The sequence below is a fragment of the Rhinatrema bivittatum genome, chromosome 2 (assembly GCF_901001135.1).
Source record: "Rhinatrema bivittatum chromosome 2, aRhiBiv1.1, whole genome shotgun sequence".
Classification (NCBI taxonomy): Eukaryota; Metazoa; Chordata; class Amphibia; order Gymnophiona; family Rhinatrematidae; genus Rhinatrema; species Rhinatrema bivittatum.
The window spans coordinates 736344662-736369451 of NC_042616.1; the positions used below are offsets into that span (position 1 = coordinate 736344662).

Consider the following 24790-nt stretch of genomic DNA (forward strand, 5'->3'; position numbering starts at 1 on the left):
GGGCTTGATGGACTCTTGGTCTGACCCAGTATGGCATGTTCTTATGTTCTTAATCGCAGGATGATTGGAAATCAGAATCTTCAGGTATGGAGTATTGTGTATTACTTAATGTGCTTGCTGTTTGGGAAATTTTTCAAAATGTTTGAGATAAATTATTGGATTTGTTCTACTCATCAGCTGTTTGAAATATGAATTCTTTTTATTAGTAGTGTTTAATTGTTATGAATGATGTTTTATATTTCTTGATTATATTGTTTGATGTTTTATGAGGAATGATGGTTTCCATTTATCATTATTGCACTGCATATAGAATCTGGCTTGTTGCAGTTGGTGCATGTTTCTATTTATGCTTTATGGTCTGTTTATGGTTTAGTTGCAAGAAGGTACAGAGAAGGGCAACCAAAATGATAAAGGGGATGGAACAGCTCCCCTATGAGGAAAGGCTGAAGAGGTTAGGGCTGTTCAGCTTGGAGAAGAGACGGCTGAGGGGGGATATGATAGAGGTCTTTAAGATCATGAAAGGCCTTGAATGAGTAGATGTGAATCGGTTATTTACACTTTCAGTTAACAGAATGACTAGGGGGCATTCCATGAAGTTAGCAAGTAAATTGGAGAAAATTCTTTTTCACTCAACACACAATTAAGCTCTGGACTTTGTTGCCAGAGGATGAGGTTAGGGCAGTTAGGATGGGTTAAAAAAAGGTTTGGATACGTTCTTGGAGAAGTCCATTAACTGCTATTAATCAAGTTTACTTAGGGAATAGCCACTGCTATTAATTGCATCAGTAGTATGGGATCTTCTTGGTGTTTGGGTAATTGCCAGGTTCTTGTGGCCTGGTTTGGCCTCTGTTGGAAACAGGATGCTGGGCTTGATGGACCCTTGGTCTGACCCAGCATGGCAATTTCTTATGTTCTTATGCCACTGTTTTATTTATTGAGTATCCCTACTCTCCCCTTATGGAAATTTTCTCCCTTTATGCAGTCAATACACTGAGTATTCCAGGAATTTGAAAGATTACCCACTTTGAAGCCTTCTCTCATAAGGTCTAACTTTACCTCCGTATGGTATAATCCCACTTTCAAGATTAAAACCATTGGGTAAGCTGGCCTTTTGGGCAAAAAGCTGGTGTTTGGACTTAGGCTCAATTGATACATGAAAACTACCTTCTTACTTTTACACAATTACAAACCAAATTTTTATTGCCCATCATACAATTTTTAAGATGGTAGCAGCTGTGACATATTTTGGCTAATATCAATGTATTATCCATTTTTCACAAGTATCCTCAACTGATAGGGGTTCTTATATCCTCGATCCTGCATGGTCATGTGGCATCTCATTTATTTAAGTTTATTAAATTAAATAAATTTGCTCGCTGCTCAGGTTTAGAGAGATCTTGGGAAACTGATTTGGAATTGGGAGATCGGATCCATTCGGATAGATTTTGGTCTTGATCCATTAGAGTTTCGCTATACTCATATTATGTAATTTCCTTTTTTTTTTATGTTCTCATCGTGCACAATGGATACCACAAAATCTTTCCCGGGCTAAATTATTGCCTTCTCATAAGTGTTAGTCCTGTAAAGCTCCCCATGTGACTATCTCACATGCTATTTTTTTCATTCATTGATACATTTGTTTTGGTTAGATATCTGGCCAAAACTAATGGATATTTTTAATTTATCCTGTCCCCTATCTTACAAGTTAATTGTGTTACGATCGTTAATTCTCTTCCCAATATTGACTTCGCCACAATGGAAATTATTGGACTTTTTAATGGCCACTGCCTTAACATTGGTTTTATGGAACTGGAAGGATATGAGTCTTCTTAATGTTCATTTTTGATGGAATGCAATTTGTTTATATTATAAATATGAAAAGCAAGCAGCGATTAAATATAATAGCAATGTGGGGCTCAATTGATAAATATTTTTTGCTTTAATATTTGACACTAAGCACCAGGCTTTTGATCTATAATCAAATCTTTTTCTTTGTATTTTGCTGATTTTATATTTCGTTATTCTATTAAATTGCTTTTACATATTGATGAATCTTGTTTACTTGGACATATGCTGCTTATTGTTTTACTTATAAAACTTCAATAAAAACTTTTAAACAGATATGACTTGGGAGACTTGTAGGTTGGAAGCCGGCTCTCAGGAATTCTCTTCAAGTCCATAGTTCTTCTAGGACATAAGATATTGCAGCTGATTTCAGATTCTACAGGAATCTAAAATCTTTTGGACCTCAAATTGAGCATCTTCTTCTGTAGCAACTTTGGTGGTCTGGAGGGGCAGTCTGTCCAACCAAGAGAGAATGGCAGGCTTCAACAGTGAGACATTGAACACATACATCATGGATTCGTAAAGATGCCGGTAGTTTGAGTTTGTAAACCACAGGGGCCAGTTGTCACTCAATTGTCCACGAATTGCGGAGCGAACGTAAGAGATGGCATCTTTAATTGTAGATTTTTGGTGCTGAGCCAAACTAAGTTTCGCGGAAGAAGTTGAGGTGCTGGGCAGCATTTCCTGTCAGCGTGTTTTTTTTATATCACTCCATTTGCTCCAGAAGAGACAGTGTGTCCTCTGCCACAGTTCCTGGAATTCCTATCCCATCGTTAGCTGCTGGGTAAGAGTCAGGTCGGAACAGGTTTAGGTGTACTTGGATGGCATCCAAATACAACATAGAAAGGTGATAACCCTGTGGAGCTTTTCACATGATTATTATGTGAGAATTCAGCCCATGGGAGGGGAGAGTTGCAGTTATCCTGTTGTTGATTCATGTAAGCTGTAGGAAAGCCTTGAGACTTTGATGTCCATTGCTCCTGGAGTGGTATGTCGAGGTGAAATCCAGTGTAATTCCAAACTTCTTGCCCAAACCTTTCCAGTAGTGGGCTGTAAACTGAATCCTCTAGTCCAAGGGAAGTGAAGGGGAGGCCCATGCAGGCAGAAGATATGTTGGACAAAGAGTTTAGTCAGTTCAGGTACAGATGGAAGACCTGGAATGGGTGTAAAATGAGCCGTCGTAGAAAATCTACCTACTACCACCCATATGATGGTGTTGCCACCAGAGAGAGGAAGGTCAGTGACAAAGTCAGTGGCCATGTGGGTCCAAAGTTCCTTGGGGCTGGCAGTGGCTGTAACAACCCCCAAGGTTGTGCTGGAACACTTTTATTCATAGCACATGTGGGACAAAACTCCACATAATGCTTCACTTTAGTCTTCATCTAAGGCCATCAGTAATGTTGCATGATTAATTCCAGGGTTCGGGTAATACCTGGATGCCCTGCCAAGTGGGAAACATGAGCCCATAGACGTATGCGCCTTTTGTCATATGAGCCTTTTGTCGTATGTGCCAAGGCATTACAGTCTTCCCAGGAGGAACTGTAAATGTAGCAGTAGCCATGATCTTCACAGGGTTGATGATATGCTGTAGAGATTCCTGAGAGCCCTCAATGACAAAAGAATGTGAGGCTTTGGCTTGACAGTTCTTCTCAGTGGGAAGGTACCGCAACTCAAAGTCAAACCGATCTGTTAAAAAAAAAAAAATATGACCAGCGGGCTTGTTAGGGGTTCAACCTCTGCACTTGTGCTAGATGCCCTAGGTTTTTGTGATCCATATGGATAGTTACTGGGTGCTTGGCTTCATCCAGCAGGTGCCACCTCTCTTCCAAGACTTACTTGACCGCGAGTAATTCACAATCACCAATGATATAATCCTCTGCCGGTGAGAATGTCTTTGAAAAGTAGGAGCAGGTCACAATGGTTCCATTATTATGTTATAGGTGGACAGCGCCTGCCCCGAGGGAGGATACATCTACCTCCAGGGTGAATTGGTTGGATGGATCTGGGTGATAAAGGCACAGATCAAGAGTGAACTCCTCTTTGAGATGTTTGAAAGCCTGGATAGTGTCCATGATCCAGTTTTGGTGTCCAAGCCCTTTTTAGTTAGAGCTGTGAGTGGGGCTGCTAAGGAGGATTAATCATGGATAAATTGCCTATAGTAATTCGTGAACCCCAGAAAGCGTTGCAACGTCTTAAGACCCATGGGCTGGGGCCACCCCAGTATGGCTTTTAATTTATTGGGGTCCATACACAGGCCTTGGCAAGAGATAATATATCCCAAGAAGGGAAGTTCTTCCTGTTTGAAAGTACACTTTTTGAACTTGGCGTAGAGGTGATTCTCACGGAGCCTCTAGAAGACCTGTTTCACATAACTTTGGTGCTCCAACAAAGACTTCAAGAAAATCAGAATATCAACCAGGTAAACTACCTCATGGGAGAAATGAAGGGCACGGAAGGTCTTGTTTTCCTTAAATTGGAAGACTGCGGGGGCATTGCACAACCCGAAGGGCATCACTAGGTGTTCGTAGTGTCCGTCTCCGGTGTTAAAGGCGGTCTTCCATTTGTCATCTTTTCAGATTTTGATCAGGTTGTTTGCCTCACAAAGATCCAGCTTGGTAAATATTTGTGCACCCTGAAGGCTTTCAAAGAGCTTGGAGATCAAGTGAAGAGGATAACGATTCTTCTTAGTAATAGAATTAAGACCACGATAATCAATGTACTGCCCATCCTTCTTCCCTCTGCAAAAGAATCCAGCCTCTGCATGAGAGGAAGAGGGGCATATTAACCCTCTGACTAGATTTTCTTTGCTACACTGGGACATAGCCTCTGTTTCCAATGAAGAGAGCGGGTAGATCCTTCCCTGGCACCAATTCAATAGCACAATCATAGGAACAGTGTGGAGGCAGGACCTCTGCTTGCTGTTTAATAAAGACATTGGTATATTTTGCATACTGCGGTGGCAGGCCAGGTAACTCCTGGGTGACTGTTCGAGTGTATTGCAAGACAGGTGAGACCTTGATGAGTCATTGCTCATGGCAGACAGAGAGACCCATCTGGCAAGCTGTAGAGTACCTCAATTGATGTGGAGTTGGTGCAACATGAACCAGGATAGTCCCAAAATGACCTCATTGACTGCCTTATTAAGCATATACAAGTTAATGTGCTCTTGATGCAAGAGGTCTGGTGAGCAGAACAGTAGCCATTGTAACCCTCTCCAGCAATGATTCCCCATGAACAGAGATGATGGTGAACATGGTGTCCGGAACAGTCAGAATACCATACTGCTGAACCAATAACTCATGGATGAAGCTGTCTCCAGCGCTGATATCTAGAAATCGACACCGGTGTACCCAACTGAGAGGTGTAATGGTACTAGGTTGACCTAGGGTGGCTTCTCCCACTAGAACTAGGTCCAGGAGTTTCCTGGTTTAATCGGGCAATTATTTGCGAAGTTCCCGGAAGCTGCACAATAGAAGCATAGGTTGAGGGGCTGATGCCTCTGCTTCTCCTCTGGGGCTGCTTGAAGCACTCCACTTGCATAAGCTCTTCATGGAGATTACTGGGTTCAGGAACTGGCATGGTAACCATGGAATGCTGGAAGCTGGGAGGAAAACGGATTGAACATCGAGCTGTACCTCTCTCATGTTATGGTTCTGAGGTGTTGGAGTGGATTCTTGGGCACTGCGGTGATGGTAACGCCCACAGGGAGGAGCCCCGTGAGGAGCCGCAGTACTAGGCTAGACTCTTGACACGCACACACAGAGTATTTATTATACAGCTTGGTGGTACTGCCCAGGGGGGGCAGCAGTGAGGTAACTTAGTGGAAGCAGTCCAGGGATCCTCAGCAGAGGAGACCAGTCCCACTCTCGAGTAGATGGTAGGCAGTGCAGGGTAGTAGAAGAAAGTCCTGGATGCAGACTCTGAGTGCTGTAGCTGGAGGTGAGACAGACTGATAAGCTTAGTTACTCACTGAAGTAGATAGCCTTATTGATGACGATCCCGTCAGGCAGAAGAAGATCTGTAAGGCACTAGTGTAGGAAGAACAGGCCCTCGAGGAGCAAGTACCCGATATCCCAGATAGGTACCTGTAAGAGAGAATAAGGGCCCCCAAGGAGCGGGTACCCAGGTTAGCGATGAATTACCCCGAAGGGCAGAGAGGAGGCTTCTTGCGGTAGCAAGGAAGCAGCAGAACAGCTTAGACCGGAGGCATTCCAATCCAATCCAATTCTTGCTAACTCAATGGCAGGCCGATTCAGTAAAGTCCGTGGGAGAGCGGACGGACACCCGCTCTCCCAGCGCGCGTACCGGCCACTCGCTGATGCGCGAGATTCAGTATTCAAATTAGGTGGTGCGGTAGAAACAGGCAAAAGAAGGCGCTAGGGACACTAGCGCATCCATAGCGCCTCCTTTTAGCCCGGAGCGGCGGCTGTCAGCGGGTTTGACAGCCAACACTCAATTTTGCCGGCATCGATTCTCGAGCCCGCTGACAGCCACGGGCTCGGAAACCGGACGCCTGCAAAATTGAGCGTCCGGTTTTCAGCCCAACAGCTGCTGGCCCATTAAAAAAATTTTTTCTTTTTTTTTAAAACTTAATATCGCCATGATATTAAGTCTGCCGGCAGAAACTAGTGCCTACCTTTGGGTAGGCGCTAATTTCTTAAAGTAAAATGTGCGGCTTGGCTGCACATTTTACTTACTGTATCCCGCGGGCATACCTAATAGGGCCATCAACATGCATTTGCATGTTGAGGGCGCTATTAGGTGCCGCGGGTTGGACGCGCGTTTTCCCTTACCCCTTATTCACGTCATGGCGGGAACCTCGGGGGCATCCCCTCTGAGTGATGTCACGACATCTGGATATTTAGCCTGCCCTTTGTTTGCTAACAAACAGGCCGATACAGTACAGTGTGCTCGGACGGAGCACACTGTTAACCTGCCCTTGGACGCGCGTTTTCCCTTACCCCTTATTCACTCAGAGGGGATGCCCCCGAGGTTCCCGCCATGACGTGAATATGGGGTAAGGGAAAACGCGCGTCCAACCCGCGGCACCTAATAGCGCCCTCAACATGCAAATGCATGTTGAGGGCCCTATTAGGTATGCCCGCGGGATAAAGTAAGTAAAATGTGCAGCCAAGCCGCACATTTTACTTTAAGAAATTAGCGCCTACCCAAAGGTAGGCACTAGTTTCTGCCAGCACCGGGAAATATCCAGATGTCGTGACATCACTCAGAGGGGACGCCCCAGAGGTTCCCGCCATAACGTGGATAAAGACGTGGGTGGCTTGCGCACCCTAGGAGGCCTTCAGGAAATTCATGGCAAACGCCGTCGCCGTTGCCATTCTGGGGACGCCGGAGAGAGTGGCATGAAGACGCGGCAGCAGCCATCTTCCCAAGACTTGAGGAGAGAGAAGGTGAGGCACAGAGGTCGAAGCCGTCTGAGACCGACGGATGCAACATCTCACAGGCTCACTCCTCAAACTGGAGACCAAGACCTATGGCCAAGTTGATCAGGCCCTTCAGGGTGTTTGGTAGATCACATCCTGCTAGCTCTTCCTTGATTCTCTCTTATAACCCTTGTTGAAAGCTGGCGACCAGGCTGTCATCACCCCATTGAAGTTCTGCTGTTAGTGTCCACAGATGAATGCATATTAACCAACAGTCCTGTAGCCTTGCCGGATCTGGAATAGTTCAGCGGCCATGGAGGGTGTCTGTCCAAGTTCATCCTTCCCTCAGAAAATTGCCCAAGTTCTCCAGTAATGGCTCGTCACGCTTCCAGAGGGGGAGGCCCAGGCTAGGGTGGGCTCTTCCAGTAGGGAGAGGATGTAAGTGACTTTCATCCAGTCTGAGAGAAAGAGAGGCGCCTGTAGTTCAAATTGCATCTTACATTGATTCAGGAAGTCTCAACACTTCTTGGGATCCACCCCATACCGGGGTGGGGAAGGCAGATGGAGCATGGCAGAAGTGGACCGGATAGGAGAAACCAGAGCTGATGCCATGACAATAGAAACCTCAGACCAGAAAGCCAGGCCTTGCATGAGCTTTGTTAAATCCTGTAGCTGGTCTTGTTGCTGCTTCAACTGGAGTGCCAGTCCAGAGATGGAAGAGGCTTGAGATGAATCCACCGAGTTCATGGCCTCAGCAAACTGTAGCGGGTGAGTGAGCCCATTGTGCTGAGGCATAGTTGACACAGTCCCAAAAGCGAGCCCCCAGGAGGCCTACGCCAGTAGCTGGTGAAAATGCCCTGTAGTGGGACAGTCTGGAGCTTCAAATTTACCAGCTGCCTTCTCTGCAGGTTGAGCCCTTGAGCTCTGGTGGCTAGCAGGACTTAGAGTGGCGAAGGTAACTAAAGTTCACAAGGGTTAAGGCAGGCAGAAGACTAACAGAGTAAGTAGCAGGTCGAGGTTGGGGCAGGCAGCTAACAAGAGTAGTCAGGTCCACATGGCAGGCAATTGTGGTCAGGTCCAAGCAAGAGGTCAAAATCTGGAAAGTCAGAGCAAGGGAGACATAGACACCCAGAAGACACTGGACAAGATGGACAGGACAGGGCAAGGATAGATAAGGAAGGCTGGAGAAGAGAAGGTTAGACAAGGCGAGGATGGGAGGCAAGGTTGGAAGACAAGGGAGGATGAGGGAGAGGCAGAAAGACAAGGCACAGGAATCAGGAAGACTGGAAACACGCACTGCAAGACAGAAGACCTGATGCTAAGGCACTGGAGAGAAATCTGAGGCAACCTTATATGATAGGGCAGGATGACATCATCAAAGGGTGCTGTGTGGACTTTCCCACACAGAGGGGCAGATTTTCAAAGTCTACGCGTGTAAATCCAGGTGGATTACGTGCGCCAAGCCTATTTTGCATAAGCCCGGCAACGAGCGCAAGCCCCGGGATGCGTGTAAGTCCCGGGGCTTGAAAAAATGGGCAGGGTGAGGGCGGGGAGAGGGCATGGCCAGAGGCCTCTTCACTGTCGCTGGGCCTGGGGATTGCACGCCGGCACTCTATGCCTGCCCAGAGGCAGGCATAAATAACAAAACAAAGGTGGGGAGGGATTTAGGTAGGGCTGGGGGGGCGGGTTAGGTAGGGGAAGGGAGAGGAAGGTTGGGGGGGGGCGGAGGGAACGGAGGAAGGCTGCACGGCTCAGCACGCACAAGTTGCACAATTGTGCACCCCCTTGTGCGCACGCCGACCCTGGATTTTATAACATGCACGCGGCCCAGACCCTTTAAAAGGGGACGCGTACCTTAGGACATCAGGCCAGGAGCAGCACGGCAGCATCCCAGCCACAGAATGATGCCGACGGCATCTGGGACCAGTCTTTAGCGGTGATGGGGTGAGTAGAATATACTCACGGGCCCATCCTGTGAGCCATATTCTAACAGAACACTTAACAAAATAATGACAACTACCTTATAAATACTGAAAAGCTTGGTGTAATCAACTAAAAGTGGAAATAAATACTGCCTGGAACCAAAATTTAAGTTTGATCCAAGAAAACACTATTCAGAATATACTGGACAGCTTAAAAAATGGATAAGTATATATGCAGCAGGTATCTGTCGGCTATGTAATAAAGAGAAAGGACCCTGACACATGGCTTTTGGCGATGTTGTACAATTTACTCTTGGGGGTAATATTGCACAACTGCTCAATGCAGAATTTTTGCAGAATTACCCTCCTGTGCAGAATTTAGCAATACTTTCATCCAAGTCCCATCTGGACCACAGACTGACACATACTGTGTTGGGCTTATGCAGCCAGGACGAGGCAGGCAGCATAAGGGGCAGATTGGCCTATTGAGGGATCAGGCATTCCCTTGTGGACCAGTTGTTCTGGTTACATGGTTTCCTCTCAGCTCCTGTTCAAATTGCACCTGCCGGCGGCCAAAGATAAGAAGAGAGACTGCAGTGGAGTCCATCCCTCCACAGCCGAGAATGGCCTGCAGTGAGCCCAACCCTCCATGGCCTTAAAAAAGGCTCAGCAGTGTCACAGTGGAGCCCATTCCACCATGGCCTGAAGGGAGGCCTGCAGAGCTGCTGTGGAAGCTATCCTGCCACAGACAGAAGAGAGAGGGAGTCCCTGAGAGTATGATTCTGACTGTGTGTGAGAATGTAAAAGCTCGACTGTGTGTGTGTGTGTGTAAGAGCCCGGGGGTATGTCTGAGAAAGGGACAGCCTGTGTATGTGTGAGGAAGCATGGGGTGGGGATGGGTGCTTGAGGGCATAGGTGGATGAGTCTGTGAGAGCATGGTTGGGTGTGTGAGAGCATGGATAGGTGAGCGAGTGGGTATGTGTGTGTGTGTGAGAGAGCACGGGTGGGTATTTGTGTGTGTATATATTGCAGAGGAGATAGTTTATCTGTCATTTCCTCCCACCACCCCTCCTTTCCCCTCTAATCCACAACAATTGCAAGGAGAGAGACTGGAAGGACACTTTTGCCATGTACTCCTAGGGGAATTTTCCTCAAAATATTTAAAACTCTGCATCTTTGAGTAATAACTTCTCTGCATTTAATTTTAAATTAATTACTCAAAGACTGTGATATATATTGTTATTTTGACCAATACAAAAGTGTGAAGAATGTTGCAGAATTTTAAATATTTGTGCCCAGAATTCTACCAGGAGTAATAATTTAAAACTTTTGGTCCGATTTTTTTCAAAAGTTAGGGTTGATTATAAGAATATGTATTCTAAACAAGCCAATCATTACAATTTCTGTGTTGGGTAAGCAGTAATTACCTTTAGGCAGATGAGTTGATCAGTGACAAGCAATTCTTAGGAATTGGAAATCCTATAATATGAAGACTGAAGAATGACTTGGGGCAGTTTTGAAATTATCTGCATTGGATCAAAGATTGCATGTACTTTTTACCTGTCAGCTTTGCTCTGATTCTGAAAGCAAAGATACACTTTCTCTTTGAAAATTGCCGCAGGTACAAAATACATGTAGTCACTTGCACCTTCTTTTTGTGTGGTTTGATTTTCGCTTGAAAAGTAGTCACATTGAGGCTGGGCAATTTTCAGACAGCAGATTTACGTGGACAAAACACCCCTTTCCCATAGAAATTTCCTTTGAACAATTGGCTTCCCCATGATCTAACTGTATTAACAGATGCGTAAAGAAGCCCTTAGATCTAGAGATCAAGCATTTTAATTTCAAAAGATTGCAACGTTTTCTTGAATTACCATAAGAGGGTCATTTTCAAAGGCATTTCAACACGTAAAACAGTGCATTACCTGCAGAAATGGACCATTTTAAAATTACCTGACTGGTAGGTGGATAAACTTATGCAGGAAATACTGTTTGCACAGAAGGTCATCCAGACTGAGTGGAGGCGATTCTAGGGGGAAGGCTCTGGGAAGATTTATATTTCTGCACATATGCTGGACAATTTTAAAAGCCTTACGCATGCCAAAACTGTGTGGATTTTAAAAGGCCCGCAATAACATGTATATCTCTCGTTAGACATGCAACACTTTTCTCTGAAAAAAAGGGCAGGGATGGGTGGGACATGGATGGGCTGGGTCTGAAGCATGAAATCAGCATGTAAGTATTTACATGCACAAGCGTGTGCCGGGGTCCTCTACCACGTAACTTTACTTCTGCTATGGATGGCGTGTAACTTACAAAATAAAAAATCAAGGCTAGTCAGTGGGATTTTAAGGGTCGGAGATAACAGGTTAAAAGGGATGACATCTAGCTAGGGGGGTTAGGAAGTCTGTTAGTTTACCTGGGTGAACTGGGAACGAACTGGGGAAGCAGGTAATAGCGTGATGTGCATGTCTACTAAAATCTCCCCCACTTACACAGTGGAGGCAGCATTTGTGCACACATGCGTGCATCAATATAAAATCTTGCATGCATGGACACGCGTAAAGCCTATTTTATGACATGCGCACCGACAAACAGGCGCACATGTGTGCCCGTTCACGGGTCTTAAGATTTACCTCATTATTAGCATTTTCAAAGGTATGCATGTAAAATTTCAATAAAATGTTCTATGCACGTGATAGCAGTTGTAATTGTGTGTAAGTAGTTTTCATAAAAGAATTTTCATAAGTTCACTTTGAAAATTGGTACCACTTACGCACATTTTTGCCATCTAATTTGTGCATGCATAAGAACATAAGAATATGCCATACTGGGTCAGACCAAGGGTCCATCAAGCCCAGCATCCTGTTTCCAACAGTGGCCAATCCAGGCTATAAGAACCTGGCAAGTACCCAAAAACTAAGTCTAATCCATGTTACAATTGCTAGTAATAGCAGTGGCTATTTTCTAAGTTAACTCAGTTAATAGCAGGTAATGGACTTCTCCTCCAAGAACTTATCCAATCCTTTTTTAAACACAGCTATACTAACTGCACTAACCACATCCTCTGGCAACAAATTCCAGAGTTTAATTGTGCGTTGAGTAAAAAAGAACTTTCTCCGATTAGTTTTAAATGTGCCACACGCTAACTTCATGGAGTGCCCCCTAGTCTTTCTATTATCTGAAAGAGTCAATAACCGATTCTCATCTACCCGTTCTAGACCTTTCATGATTTTAAACACCTCTATCATATCCCCCCTCAGCCGTCTCTTCTCCAAGCTGAAAAGTCCTAACCTTTTTAGTCTTTCCTCATAGGGGAGCTGTTCCATTCCCCTTATCATTTTGGTAGCCCTTCTCTGTACCTTCTCCATCGCAACTATATCTTTTTTGAGATGCGGCAACCAGAATTGTACACAGTATTCAAGGTGCGGTCTCACCATGGAGTGATACAGAGGCATTATGACATTTTCTGTTTTATTCACCATTCCCTTTCTAATAATTCCCTACATTCTGTTTGCTTTTTTGACTGCCGCAGCACACTGAACCGACGATTTCAATGTGTTTTCCACTATGACGCCTAGATCTCTTTCTTGGGTTGTAGCACCTAATATGGAACCTAACATTGTGTTATTATGGCATGGGTTATTTTTCCCAAATGCATCACCTTGCACTTATCCACATTAAATTTCATCTGCCATTTTGATGCCCAATTTTCCAGTCTCACAAGGTCTTCCTGCAATTTATTACAATCTGCTTGTGATTTAACTACTCTGAACAATTTTGTATCATCTGCAAATTTGATTATCTCACTCGTCGTATTTCTTTCCAGATCATTTATAAATATATTGAAAAGTAAGGGTCCCAATACAGATCCCTGAGGCACTCCACTGCCCACTCCCTTCCACTGAGAAAATTGTCCATTTAATACTACTCTCTGTTTCCTGTCTTTTAGCCAGTTTGTAATCCACGAAAGGACATCACAGATATAAAATTACTCCTTTGGTCTGTAATCTAACCATAGTTTTGTTTTATTTGCATTTTATTTTTCTCTTTGAATAAATCCTTGAATTTATTTGTTTTCTCTTGTTTATAGAAACATTCTAACTTGTACTGTTATAAATATTTTCATGGTGACCTCAAAAAATACAAAAAATAACAAGGGGAAAAAGATTGTACCACGTTTAGAAGATAGTTTACTCAGTAGAGTGATAAAATGATGCAGCATTTTTCCAGCAGATACTGTCTTGGTTATAACACTAAGGGCCAGATTTATGTTTTGGGTAACAGCAAGGGCAAAATTCCTAACATCAGTTTGCTTGTGCAATTTTGATGTAGTACCGTATTTTCCGGCATATAAGACGAGTTTTTAACCCCTGAAAATCTTCTCAAAAGTCGGCGGTCATCTTATATGTCGGGTGTCGTCTTATAGGGCGTATAATTAATTTATAAGCCCTCCCTGTCTCCAAGACTATCAGAGCGGTAGCGCATCCCTCTGGCCCGCCCTTGTATCCTATTACCGGTACCTCCTTCTCTGCCTCTCAGATCTCGCTTCTGAGGACTGCAGTGAAGCGGCGCAGACGCTCATGTGCGAGATCTGAGAGGCAGAGAAGGAGGTACCGGTAATAGAGATGTGAATCGGAACCGGAATCGGTTCTGATTCCGGTTCCGATTCACATCGTGTTTTGTTTTTTTTTGTCCGACCTGATCGCGGTTTTGTTTATCGGCTGCGCCCGAGCCGATAAACAAAAAACCCACCCCGACCCTTTAAAACGAATTCCTTAGCTTCCCCCACCCTCCCGACCCCCCAAAAACTTTTTACAGGTACCTGGTGGTCCAGTGGGGATCCCGGGAGCGATCTCCCGCTCTCGGGCCGTCGGCTGCCACTAATAAAAATGGCGCCGATGGCCTTTGCCCTTACCATGTGACAGGGTATCCGTGCCATTGGCTGGCCCCTGTCACATGGAGGGAGCACTAGATGGCCAGTGCCATCTTTAAAAAATTGCCCAAAAATTACCTGCAGATCTTGATAGCAAAGTAAATAGTTTCCATCGATACGTAATAGAACAGCGCACTAAACTGGACCACCAGGTACCTGTAAAAAGTTTTATTTCATCCATATTGGAAATATGGATGAAACTCCAATGAATTTTGATATGGTTGGAAATAAAACTGTCCATCAAAAAGGTGAAAAAAACAATTTTAATTAAAACAACAGGGCATGAGAAGTCCAGTCTTACAGTGGTATTAGGATGCACAGCTGATGACACCAAACTGAGACCAATGATTATTTTTAAAAGAAAAACAATGCCGAAACTCAAGTTCCCTGTTGGTTGTTTTGTACATGTGAATGAAAAAGGCTGGTTGGATGAAGAAGGGGTAAAGCTATGGCTTGATAATGTATGGAGCAGGCGACCAGGTAGATTATTCAAAAATGTAGTCTACTGGTGTGGGATATGTTCAGGGCTCATTTAACTCCCAGCACAAAGCAAAGGCTTGCAAGATTAAACACACATGCGGCAGTTATTCCTGCAGAAATGACATCGTTGGTACAGCCACTGGTTGTGTGCCTAAACAAGCCATTTAAAGATCGCATTCGAGAACAGTGGAATGAATGGATGGTTAGTGGCGAAAAGTCATTCACAAAAGGAGGAAACATGCGTGCTCCACAGTTGGATGTTTTGTGCAAGTTTGTCATAAAAGCCTGGAATGATTGCAAAAACAGTAATCAAATCTTTCAAGAAGTGTGGCATATCAAATTCATTAGATGGTATGGAGGACGACTACTTGTGGCAAGATGAAGAGGAAGCCGAAGCTGAGACCACACCATCTGATACAGAATTCGATCCATACAATGACTGCCTTACAAATGTATCACAAGATGTCATTGATGTACTTAGATTTTATCAGATGACGAACAGGAGGATTTTGAAGGCTTTTAAAGGGAAACTGTCACACCAGCAAAACCTGTAAAAATACCGTAGTTTGCAGTTATGATGGGCGTTGCTAACTCGCCAGGGACTTGCCCGGCACTTGCTCTCTCTCTATTGTTTGTTATCTTCCTCCTATCATCATCAGTTCCAGTTTGGTTAACAGCTTAGAAAACAAACAGCATGGCAGCTCCCATGGGTTTATTGCCTTATCCTTCCTTTCAGCTTCAGAGTGAATTAGGAAAGGTTTAATCCACTTGCACTGTTTTATGTTTACATATTTGATGACAAAACAGCCTTGTGTTTATAAGTGACAGTTTTCCTGCTAAGTACTTGTATGTCATAAGCATTTGAATTAAAATTACCATATTGAAATCAAATCTGATATTTTTTTAATTTTTACCGTATGTGCATTGGAAGAAGGGTAGTCTTATATGGCGAGTATATCCCAAACTCTATATTTTAACTGGAAAAGTTGGGGGTCGTCTTAAAAGCCCAGTCGTCTTATACGCCGGAAAATACGGTACATCTTTGACTCAAGGCTTTAGTTTCCTGCCAGTTCCGAAAGGGAAATAATTCCTTCTAAACAAAAATCTTACAAACAAATATTGGTATAAAAAGTGAAGCCTTATGATTCTTAAATTTAGCACCTTTGAATAAAAATTCCAGAATGCTTTATGCAGATATATTTACTTCATTTTTTTGTGGATTTTTTTCCCTTCCTGAAACTGAAGGAAATTAAACCTTTGGGCAAGAAGATGCCAATGTGTGATTTCAGACTTATACAAGCAAATGTATTTATTTGACTTATTTATTCTATTTATTTTTTAATTTAGATTTATATTTTGCCTTTTCTGTTGATAAACAAGTTGAATTAGACATGATTTGTGGGTGAGTTTTGAGCTGTACTGATCATATGTGGGAGTTCCTATGCAGGTCAAAATCTTCTCAGTCTGTTTTTCTTCGCACTTCACCTGGACAGATTTCTCTCGCTCTCTTACTGTTTTTCTCCATAGTCAATCCATTTTTTATTACTTGCTACTTCCTAGTGACCCACAACAGCACTTTTCATTGCCAACTGTATTAAAAAAAAAAACCTAAAGAAACTTCATGAAAGTTTCCAGATGTCGAAGAAAACCAACAATGGTTTCAAGGCCTGCGTCTGTGGTCAGATAATGTAAAAAACAGATGGATGTGACCTATGTTTATCTCTGCTTAGGACCAGAGCATGACCAACAAACTGTCCGGCATGTGGCTGAATGTTCCCCAGGTCCTGGAGATCTAGAGCAGCAAAAATAGCCAATCTAATAGCTAGCAGTAAAAGCAAGTCCGAGCCTGGAAGCCACCATTCTCCCTCTTCAAAAACCAGCCAAAGTAGATCCTCGAGCTACTTCCATAGAGATGACCCAGACTAGACAGTCCAAGAAGCTTCGAGCCCAAAGTGACCACCGTCCACAGAATTGTTCAGAGTGCCTAGTAAGGCAAAAGCACCAAGTCTCCTCGATGCTCTCTGACATCTGCTCTAAAGCCATAGAAAAAGAAAAGAGAATCGATGCATTCTTGAGAAACACTGACTGCACAAGCACATTGTTGCGTTTGGACGGCCGCAGGACTGTCCTGTGACCGGCTACACTTACCTACAGTCCCGGACCAAGGGGGACTCCCCGGCATGGCAACCACTGCGCAGGCCCAATTTGGGTGTCCCTAGGCTTGCGTGCACAGCTGAGCCCATTTTAAAGGGCCCACAGCGGGAAAAGCCCTGCAGCACCTCAAGATGACATCACAGGCCTGCCACTAAATAAGGCCTGCTCTGCCCCACCTCAGGTGCCTCGGCAATAGATCGAACTCCTTAGAGTAACTGAATGCCACATTGTTCCTGATTCCTCTTTCTGCTTGTGTTCCTGTGTCCTGTTTTCGATTCTTGGTTCCTGTTTCTGCGTTCTCGGTGGTCCTGTGTCTTCGTCTGGTGGTTCCTCATCTGTTTTCTCTCCTTGCTGGCCTGCCTTGTCTTTCTCCCTCTGGATTGACTCCTCAATTTGACTTTGGACCTCTTTTGACTTCGTTGGATCGCTGCCCACCCTGACCTCATTTTGTCCCCGCCTCTGCTATCTGCTGCCTGCCATGACCTCTGCCCGAACTGACCTTGTCTTCTTCTTGCTGGCCTACTTCTGCGAGGGATCCTTCACCATTCAGAGGCCGTGCCTATGTCCAGCCGGCCCTGGCACTCAAGGGCTCAAGCTGAAAGAAATGAGGGCTGGTATTGGTGAAGCTCCTGTTGGACCTCTGCTCCAGCCAGCTTCGCCTACCGATGGTAGGGACCTGCAAGGCCAAACTCACCTCAGTCCAAGGGTCCACACTTGCAACACACGTACCAGGATCTTAAAAGTCCCAAAAACAAAGTACTGCATCAGCCAAAGCAAAGGAGAAGGCTTCATCGGACCATCCAATGCACAATGCTTTGGCGTGCTTGCCCGATGCACCGATTCGCTCAATGCATGGTGCATCAGTGCACTCATTGCATGATGCATCAATTCATTTGACACAGAAGGCATGTAACATCGGTTCACTTGACCCCACTGCAAAATCGACGCAAAGTGCTTTTGGGAAATCGATGTATGTCACATTGAAGAAATCAAAAAAAGTTACATTGAAGGCATTGATGCACAGTGCATTGGAGCAACCCTTAATTCAAAAATCTGAGTCTATGCATCTGAGATCAGCTTCAACTCATGCATTGATGCAAATCCTTGCTGAATTGATGCAACCAACACATACTGAATTGGAAACACTCCAGATCATTTCAGGGCCAAACATCTCACCTTTATCGCCTCTCTCTACAGCCTCAAAGAGATCCAAAGAAGGAGATCAATACTTTCCAGTTCTAGTGCACTGGCAAATGCCATGCACAGGAAATATTAAAAGACGCACTACCTACACAGCTATATGTAGCTTATGGACCTTCATTAGTGGAAGCCAGACTACACATTCCACCTCCCATCACCGGGGCCCTACCGATCTCCCAGCTCTTGATCCAAGGTCTCTGCCTACAGACTCCGGATTCCATATGCTCCATTCTACCAATGCCCTCCAATCTTCCACGATTAATAGAACGTGAATCTGTTCTAGTATCAGAAGAGGACTGTCCACTACTGATACTAGCTCAGAGATCTAAGCAGGCTATGAAGCAAATAACGGACATAATATGAGGTTTTATCACCTCCTTTGTACCAGAACAACTGTCTTTCCCTCTGGCCTGCCTACTCCTTCCATTATCACCTCAAAAAGTGATGCCTGTTGCTCTACCACTACTAATATCATCATCTTCAGGTCTCTGCAGTCGTTTTGGTCCAGTAATTGCTCTCCAGGGGATTCCCCTCTCCACTCCACGGGTATGGTTTCTGACCTGCCTCCCGGGCTGCCACATCATACTTTTCCACCAGAAGACTTCACTTAATCTAAGTTCATGGAGAAGATGGGACAGCCAAGAGCAAACGTCATGGGAATATTAAAAATCCTGGACATTCCGGCAGAACCTTCTGCCTTACCAACACATGTGGTTTTAGACATTGCCCATATGAAGATGTGGGAAACTCTGTACTTGGGTATTACGGTTGCTCATAAGCTAGAGCTAAAATTCAGAATGAAAAAATCCCCAGTACAACTCCTACACAATTCCATGGTGATAGTCTGCCATGAAAAAGGCAAAAAAAACCTGCCTTCATTCCAAAATTCCTCTGGGAAAAGATCACCTTATCTATGCTTTCGGGGGGAAATGGTTTTCCAGGGCATGATGCTCATAGCAAGAATCACACAACACCAATTCAATAAGTTACAATACACTTATGACTGCGTGCAAAATATAAAACTATTCATTTGATCAGAAACAGGAGAACAGGTCTTTCTACTTTAACTTTTCAATTTAGAAGAAGCTATATAACATCTGCTCTGGTCAATGTACAAATCTTTCCACACCACAGCTCGAACATCAGCTGTTTTGTTCAGAGTTACTGTCGCAGGCATTGGCCAAGAGCCAGCGGCATTACAGAGAATGCTCACTAAAAACTACCTGACCTACCATGTCTAGGCGATAACCTCTTTGGGGAAAATTTAAGAGAAACAGTGTCCCAAATCAAAGGGGACTGGATAGCTTAAAGGAGTCATCACAGAGCTTTTTACTTTCACTGAGTCATGTTCAGCTCAGGTTGGCAGGGTCTTAAAAAATTGAACTATGTGAAATGCTTTGGTAATCTCAGTCCCATTTTGTAGACCTATACCATGCTCACATTGCAGTCCCTGTCAGATTTCTACACATTTATGAATTCAGCTGCACATTTTGGCATTTATGTGTAACCAGAACACAAAGAGAAAAATGTTTTAGACAACTAGAAGAGGTTTGACTCCATGAACTTTTAGTTTTCTTTCATCCTAACCATTTGTGGGGTCTATTTACTAACCTTTGATAAAGAGTAATGCACATTATTAATCAATAGGCACCATTGTCAGAAATGGGAGCCGCAGTAAATAATGCGAGTTAATGCACGTGGCAGTCCTCTCTATAAAATAACTGAGCTGTATATTTTGACGTTAGGCACTGCAGCTCACATAAGGTTTCTCAATGGCTGTCAGCAGTGAGAAATGTCACTGCTGTGTGCTGCAATTTGCGTGTTCTTTAAGATGTATAAGGTGCATTGCAATGCTTATAGAGAATAAACAAATACTATTGTATTTTGATTCTTAGTTTCATGAAGGAAATAAGTGTGTGCTGCTTTTTAACTGGGAAGTTAATAAGTATGTCTGATTTTATCCTTTTGTCTTAGTTTGCAGGTCGCAGTAAAAAGGAAACAGAGTACTCCCTTAAGGCAGTAGAAGACATGCTGGAAACCCTGCAGATCACCCAGTCCTAAACCTTTGGCAGTGACCCCTGTTTAGATTTTACAAATCAGTGTCTAGGTTACATCTACATTCTGTTATTTTGAAGGTAATATGTAGGTTACAGGTGCTGTGGACTGGTTGCTGTTTCTGGCTTTTTATAAGGTTTATTCAAGATACCTATAGAGATTCCCTTATCCCCCTCCCCCCCCCCCCCCCATTCCAGTGATTGCAGTTTGAGGGATAATGTTACCTCACCAATATGCTAGAACAAGGGTAAACAACTCTAGTCCTTTAGTCTCGCAACCAGATCTGGTTTTCAAAATATCTATTATGAATATTCATGATATATTTGCATGCATTACCTCAGTTGTATACAAATGTATCACATGCATATTCATTGTGAATGTTCTGAAACCAGACAGGTTTGTGCCACTGCAGGAATGGAGTTGCCTCCCCTTGTGCTCGACTTCACTGGCAGACCTACTGGATAGAGGTAATAGATCTGTTTGATTCATATGTCTGCATATGTGTAATGCACACAATAACTGATAACCAATCAATATTCAAAATATTTTCCTGGTTCATTTGAATGTATTGTAGTTAAAAACAGATCAGACAACCCACCTATAGCCATGTAAATAGGTGAGATTTATGTGAGCAATTTTCTAATAGCTTGTATAGATGCAAACTACACAAGTGCTTTGCGTACATGTTTTTGCAGATTTTCAAAGGGAAACTGCCCACATTGTTTCCCTCTGAAAATTAACAGCTGCATGGTTTGCACACTAAAGGATTCTGCATATTTTCAACCTATTTGTGTGGGTGGGCAAAAGGAGGCAGAATAGTGTGCATGTAGAGTTGAAAATCTCCTGCATGCGTACTGCTTCATCTCCCAACCTAAATATGCTTACAGGAATAGCTTTTTCTAATGCAGCTAAATGTACATGGCTAATGAAAGTCAAATTTGAGGAGGGCAATTTTCAGTCAGAGCCATTTTATTAGGAAAATATCTTTTGAAAATTGCACATTATTGTGCTGTTTGTGTTAACATCTTGAGATATTGCCATTCTAGGATGTGCTAAGAAGTCTATCAGAAAACAAAGATTGAAAATAATGAGCTATACTCTAATGTCATCTGAGGTATGGACATGTTTAATGCTGAAGACTCCCAATGGCAACCCTGACCCTGTAAATTCCAACTTGTAAATCTCTGATTGAGCACAACTGAGGGCAAAAAAGCAGAAAGCCCCCAAAAATCCATGTTTAATATAGAGATGCACAGAATGGATTTAAATTTTACAAATCATGATCTGTCACATGATAATGATCTACTGATACTGATCACATTATTCAGTTCAGACTGGAGAGAGCCTTTTGTTCCAGTCCTGAAAAAAAAAATCTTTTAAGTTGAAAAGCAAGCTATAAGATTGCAATTTGAACCACAGATATAGTTCAGCAAATGAAATTGTGAGCCACTTGATTGCAAATTGTAAATTAAAGATCTCTTTGCCCATCTCTGATTTTGTTTTTATTTGTCTAGAGAGCTCATAGTATTTTTATTTACATAACAGTACTTTGCCATAAATATCTGGCACAACTGTCCCTCATAGATAAGTTTTGGCAGTTTTATATGAAGAAATATGAAAGACTCATATTTGTGCCCTCATGTTTTCTTACATTTATCTTCTTCCTCCGTTTATCAGTGTCCAATTTAGTTTCCATTTTTAATCTCCCTGGCGCCCCAGCATCTGGATTTAGGATTTCAGTGGTCTTTCTGCATACATATTTTTACATTCTAGGCCAAATAGCCACTAATATGAGAGACAGTTTTCTAAAGGTGCTTGCCAGTTTGTCCCATGCTAAGGCAGACTACTGTTTTCAATTTAGTATTTTCCAAAAACACATTCAGCTTAAATTTATATTTATTAATTGAACATTGTTTTACTCGGACAATTTTATAACATTAAACTTTTTGTATTCCTGTAGTCATCTAAATTCATGCCTACAGTGGAAGGCTTCTTTAAGTTAACCATGCACACTTAAAATAAGACAGAAACGGTGTTCTTAATGATTAGGCTCTCTGGTCCTTGGTGGCATAGGAGAGGGATGTATCTTGGCACATCTTCTAGTGTCAATTTATAGAATTCCAAGTTACAAGAATTTTATATGAAAGATATGTGGCTGTTGAATACTGAGAACTTGCATCTGCTAAACAAAAAAACATCTTAAGTAGGGCATTTTTCTTTCCTAGAATTTCTCTTCACAGCATTTCATACATATTCAGCATGTAAATGCCTCAGTTTGATTGGTCAGTTTATAATTTATGATACAGTTAGGAAATATGAGTGTAAAAGGAAGAGGTAGTATATGTGCTCTGTATCTATACTGCAGAGTGGTTTAAAATAGTGTAATTTTAAGGAAATAGTTTCCACAGTTGGTTGATGTGTTCTCATGTTGACTTAATATATTCTTCTCACATATATCTTTTTAATGGATTTAGTAATTTAGCAGGGTCAGAAGGATAGAAAACTGAATTATGTTAGGTCTGTGGGTAGAACTTAACTTTGGTGTAAGCCATCGGGCACTTTTAGAGGTACCATTCTCAAGCAAAGCTTACTTTATACAAGTTTGGACTGTAGCCTCACAAGATGATCAAAGTAAGCAGAGAGTTCCATCCATTCTAAACTTGATAACCTTCTTATCTGATAGAAAGTGGCTTCAGAAGCACAGATAGTGTCCTCACAATTTACATTTATATTGTTCCAGAACTGTTGCTTTTATAGTAGTAAAAATTCCACAGAAATGGTATGTTCAACTTGCACAGTAGAAGGTCAACACTTAACGCTTTTCTCTGCAAAACAAGTCCATCAATAAAGTTGTCTGATGAGTGGAATTCCCTTTGGTGCTATTATAATAATTAATAAACTGCACCAATTTAAATATATACATGTACCCTTATTATTTGTCTTTCTTCTGCCAGGATCCTGTAATATTTACCAGATACCTTTCCATGACATAAAATTAGCCATGGTTGTTGCCAAATAAGTTCATACACTGTTTCTTGGATTCTTATTTTGTCATTTGTAATATGTCTTAAGTAATACTTGTTTTAATTTATTGAAATTTCACAAACCTTTCCAAATAGGTTGGTGCTCTTTGTTCATCTAAAAAAAAAAAAAAAATCAAAAATGGAATTTTATAACTTGTTCAACATGTACAATGTTAAAGCCCAAACCAATAAAAGAATGATAAATTAGTTGAAAAAAATTTCATGGGCTGTTTTCTTTCAAAAGTGTTTGTTGGGTATAGAGTTTGTGTTGGCTCATGTTTATACTTTTTTCATATAGCAATCCCAGCTTTGCAAACCTGCAAAAATGAGCTATGAAGTGGAAAAAACAGGTGCAACACACTTCTGTTATAGTTCTGTGAATATGTTTATAGCTAAAATTCTACATAATCTACACATATGAATCAATTCTAAACTGCATAAGTTCAAAAACACTTTGCAGGCCAGCAGTTCTATAACCCAGTTTTACAATGAGGCAGTTTTGTCTTCCCTTCCATGAAAGTAAAAAAACGGGATCATATCTTTGCACATCTACTATATTTTGTTCTCTCCTGCTTCCAGCCTCAACCAGTATTACATATTTGATCATGCTATTTAGAGTAATATATACAAGCAATGACATCATATATACTTCATGATGTCAGTGCAGGAAGGAAGTTGTCCAAGATTCATTAGGATCAATGTAGATAAAGAGGCCTTGAAGTAGTTGAATGCATGGAAAGATTCAGTAAGTGTAATATTTTCTCAAGTAAAGCTACGTAAAGCAAGCTTCTTGACATAAAAAGCTGTGCAGGAAAATTATTCTGTAACTTAAGTGTACTAGCACATTTTAAAAAATAAAATTCAGTTGGAAGCTAAAATAAAATAATGAGAAACCTCTCTTCTCCAAAGGCAAGCAGGATGGCAGTCTTTACACATGGTTCGCATCAACCAATGGAGCTTGCATAGGAAACTTTTATGTCAGAGTTTCGCTGAGCATGACCACTCCTGCTATTATGCCATGAATCCACATGGATCTCTTCAGTCATTTTTTTCTGTAGAACCCTAGCATCATGGTGTTTTGGTTGCCTCATACTCCTGTTTCTGGGCCTTTGGGGGTTTTGCCATATTCACAGGATCATTTGGGGGGCCTGCAGTTTTGTTCCTCATAGTTTCCCTAGGTTTTTCAGTCATTATGCTAAGTTTTTATTTGTTCCCATACTCTGTTCCATGGCAGTGTGCCATCAGTGTCTGCTGCCCATTGAGCTCCACCACCATCAAGTTTGATTTTGTTTCCCTTTTGTTTCAGACAAACATGTTTAAGCGGGTTCCTGCAATGCCTTCAGTGTGCAAAGATATGATGTAGCCTGTGTCTGGGGGCATCACATGATGTCTACAAGTGTTGCAAATGTGCAACCTTGAATCCACAAAGACGCTGGCCCCAACTGGAACTCAAGGAAAGCATTTCAGGCACTGGAAAATCGATTCATCGGCATTGAAGGACCTTGGAGCTACGTCAGTGGAGGGTGGGTCTGCAGCATTGTATGGCCTGTCTATTCCCTCAGTGCTGCTGACAAATAGGGAACTCAGAGACAGGCCTTTATCTAACTATTCCTGATCAAAACCAGCATCGAGAAGATCCAATGCCAAGCATCAAGAGAAACCGAAGAAACATCGGCATCTGTCTCTGACAGTGTCTAATGCCAAGAGTGGGAACAGCCTGGCACATGCCGAGAGCTCTCAGCTCTTAAGGGGAGAAAACTTTCTCAAGATATTGTAGTTCCTTGAGACCCA

General features: G+C 42.7%; 1 protein-coding gene across 1 annotated transcript in view; it reads left to right on the plus strand.

Annotated features, from left to right (window-relative positions):
* The window catches only part of EMC2 (ER membrane protein complex subunit 2), a 235768-nt gene extending 212564 nt beyond the window's left edge, over nt 1-23204 (plus strand). The window contains exon 11 of the mRNA XM_029591902.1: nt 19896-23204. Within this exon, the coding sequence (XP_029447762.1) occupies nt 19896-19982 (87 nt within the window). The 3' untranslated portion in view covers nt 19983-23204. The remainder of the gene's footprint in view (nt 1-19895) is intronic.
* Nucleotides 23205-24790: the final 1586 nt, after the last annotated feature.